At 40.7% G+C, this 3,212-nt stretch overlaps 1 protein-coding gene across 1 annotated transcript; it reads right to left on the bottom strand.

Moving 5' to 3' along the window:
* Positions 1-228: 228 nt before the first annotated feature.
* LOC149934370 (uncharacterized) lies at positions 229-2,937 on the bottom strand. Its single transcript, XM_090153433.1, has one exon. It carries the CDS (start codon positions 2,935-2,937, stop codon positions 229-231), a length of 2,709 nt encoding a protein of 902 aa, XP_090009559.1.
* Positions 2,938-3,212: the final 275 nt, after the last annotated feature.

The raw sequence follows: 3,212 nt of genomic DNA, 5'->3' as shown, positions 1-3,212 counted from the left end.
TAGCTATCGCATCTATAATTATATTATTGATATTAACATGGGTTTGTTATAGCAGTTATATGATAATGTATAAAACTTATATACACAAAACAACCTCTCCCGAACCATTGAGTCTATTTGATAGCTTACGTCTATTATACTACTTAAGAACTCACGTTTAGCGGATTATAATCGATACGTGAATAATTTTAAGGAAGCTTGTGAAATAATTTTCGTTTTATTGGACTTTTATATCACCGACGATTCCGCGCGATCGCGTATCCTAGCCTGTTTGACTTCTCTCGGACTAGAGTCGCCGTATTGACGTTTTTGAGGTGTCGACGACTTTGACTCTTCTCTCGTCGTCGTCGGTTTCGTCTCGTCCTCCGTTGTGTCGAATTTAATATTGAATCCGTGGAGACCCAACACTTGTAGGACTTTATCGCATACCGGTTCGGATCGTAAAGCCAAACTGACCGTTGGTAGATTTTGCGAATCAAATCCGTTAATGTTCGTAAGGGTATCAACTTTCACGTCGAATAATTTTATATTCGTATACGGATGCAAAGTATGAATAACCAAATCGACCGGCGCTATAAGTTCTTCGTTGGGACCTATAGCCAACTCGTCAGACATCAACATATCGTACAGTTGTCCCGAAGGGATTCTACTAATTAAAGAGACGTCGCTGTATACGAGTTGGGCGTGGACTTTTCTTCCATCTCGAGTGATGCCCCAACAATCTTTTAAATCGTCAGTTTTTAGCGATATGACATTTTTCTGGCCAAACGAATTAGCCACTTTCGATCCGACATTTACGCGAGCTTCGTGATGCCCAGTTATGATGACTGTAATTGAATTTCCGCTTTGTACGGGTCTAATTTTTAAATTTTCGTACATTTGAGTCTTCTTTGGCAAAAAATGAATCAAGTAGTAAAAGTGGCTTCCGATTTTGGATACTTTTATTTGGCTATGTTTGCTGTTTTTAACGTAAGCTTCGTGTTCGGAAATTAAACATCCTATAAGCGATTCGTCTTTAATGTCGCCGTTTGTTTCGTCAATACTTACGAATCTAGCGTCTTTGGGCTGTTTTGCCGTTTTAAACGTAAACTCTATGGTTATACAGGCGTTGTAAAATATCGGAGGTATATGTTCCAAAATGCCGCTTTGAATAACTACGCCGTCTTCGATGCACGACCCGTACGGATTTCCAAAAACCGCTCGTAATTTTAAATTCCAAATGCTCGGTGGCTTGTAGTATTTCGCGTTTAAAATGGTGGACAAATAGTCACCCACATGTACCGCGCTGCTCGGCGTTCTTTCTTTTACGTACGGCGTATTCGTTGATCGTTTGCATTCGTTTAATAATTCGGACGAATCGTACATTCTTTTTAACGAGTCGATACCTTTTTTCTTGTTAGTTTCGGTAACTGGCACTGGTGGCTCGTTGAGATTTAATTTTTCTCGTAGTTTAGCGTACACTCGTTCAAACGCTGTCGTATCGTGCCCGCGAGATATAACGGCGAAATCAATGAGTCGTTTAATTTGATCCTCCGTCGCGTCCATACAGCAGGTTATACCTAAAGAGTTGCGTATTAATTTTTTATGAAGGTCGGACGTTATCATCGCTACGCTTCCTTTGATGTTATTTATCGTAACCGTAGATTTTGCCGCTGGCGTTTTGCGTAAAAATATCACGTTCAATTCTTTAGCCGTAATTGAGAGCATATCCGCTTCTGGATATTTAATTTCGTAACGTATCGTTTCGGCCGGTGAAAAGAAGGCGTCGTGCGAATCGGAATATTTGATCGGTATTGACGCTCGCGTTGAAAAAATTACGAACGGATGATAATATTTGGTAGTTACGTGCGGCAGGACGCGTTTCATGGCTAGTAAATCTTCCAGGGTCCACAATTTCGCGCAATCGGTAATATACCCGTCGATCACTAAACGATCGCCGTCGCCAGTAGATATTGATTTTAGATACGTATGCAATTTTCCACAATTACTTTTTTCAGTCATAATGACAAAATCAGCCAATACGTTTTGTTCTCCGGCCGATTTTAAATCTTTCGTGTTTAACATGCAAAAGAAATTAACAGCGTCCTCTGGAAAGGCCAACGCTTTAGAATTACGTACGGCGTCATTGGACGCGCGAGTTACGTTCGGTAGGAAATGAGCGGTTTTATTGCTGCGACCTTCGTGCAGAGTGTTGTCGTAATTTTGCGTGTAGTTTTTGCACCATTCTTCGGTTTCGAAAGTATTCTTTTTGCTTAAAGCTTGAAATAACGTGCCCAATTCAAACGCCACTGACATTTTAACGCACCCCACACCCTTCTTCTTCTGGCGCTTATTTAAATCGTAATCGATGTATTTTTTGATAATAGTCGCTCCGTTTAAAAATTGACGATTCTTTAAGTCATTCATATTGTACGGATAATCCAATATCGTATTAAACATTTGCAAATATTCTGAAGCCAGTATGGCGCGTTGAGTAAACGGGTTCGACTCGTTCAACAAGCGGATCCAATTGTTTGATTTTAAATTGTCGGAAACTTCGTAGTTATACGTCCATTGAACGACTTTGTCTTTATAGCTTAACGCCAAACCCTCACCATCAACGTACGTGTACCAATCGATAGTCTTCGTGTTTTTGTTTTCTCGCACGTGCATCGATAAAGCGTCAAATGTCGAAAAAGACGAGTAGACCTTCAAAACGCCTCTCAATATTACCGCTCCCCATTGCGCGCGGCTCGCGATTATCGCTGATTTGCCTCGTATGCGGTAATCCAAATACGACCCTAACACTATCGGTACACTCTTGTGGTTGACCCGCTTTCTCGTCTTAGATTCGTAGCAAATACAGGCCATATACGATTTTCGCTGATATACAATTTCCTCGATAAATGTAGCTTCGTCTTTATAAATTTCGTAACATTCGCAATCAATCAATAACATGTTACGTAGTTGATGATTATACGAACTCAAAAAGTACATTTCGAAAAACATAACGGAACGATGTCAGCTATCCGCTTGTCTGATTTGTTAATGATCTTTCGCGATTACGAGCCGTCACGATTAAAGATGTGGGAAATTGCGAGAACGTACGACCCTATACACCTGGCCGCGTTGCTATTCTTGTTAGAAAACGTCTCCAAATCCGGCAAAAAAGAACCAGTTACGTTCGACACCGACACGTTGTATAGCTTTTGTAATATTAGCGCCGTATCGGT

This window comes from Leiobunum rupestre, chromosome 7 (genome assembly GCF_980474605.1).
Source record: "Leiobunum rupestre chromosome 7, qqLeiRupe1.1.hap1, whole genome shotgun sequence".
Lineage (NCBI taxonomy): Eukaryota > Metazoa > Arthropoda > Arachnida > Opiliones > Sclerosomatidae > Leiobunum > Leiobunum rupestre.
Note: the sequence above shows the minus strand (reverse complement) of the source record. Positions and strands in the feature narration are given on the sequence as shown.

Bases quoted from the DNA above. Each gene is read 5' to 3' on its own strand.
- LOC149934370 (XM_090153433.1), bottom strand. From the start codon at position 2,937: ATGTTATTGATTGATTGCGAATGTTACGAAATTTATAAAGACGAAGCT.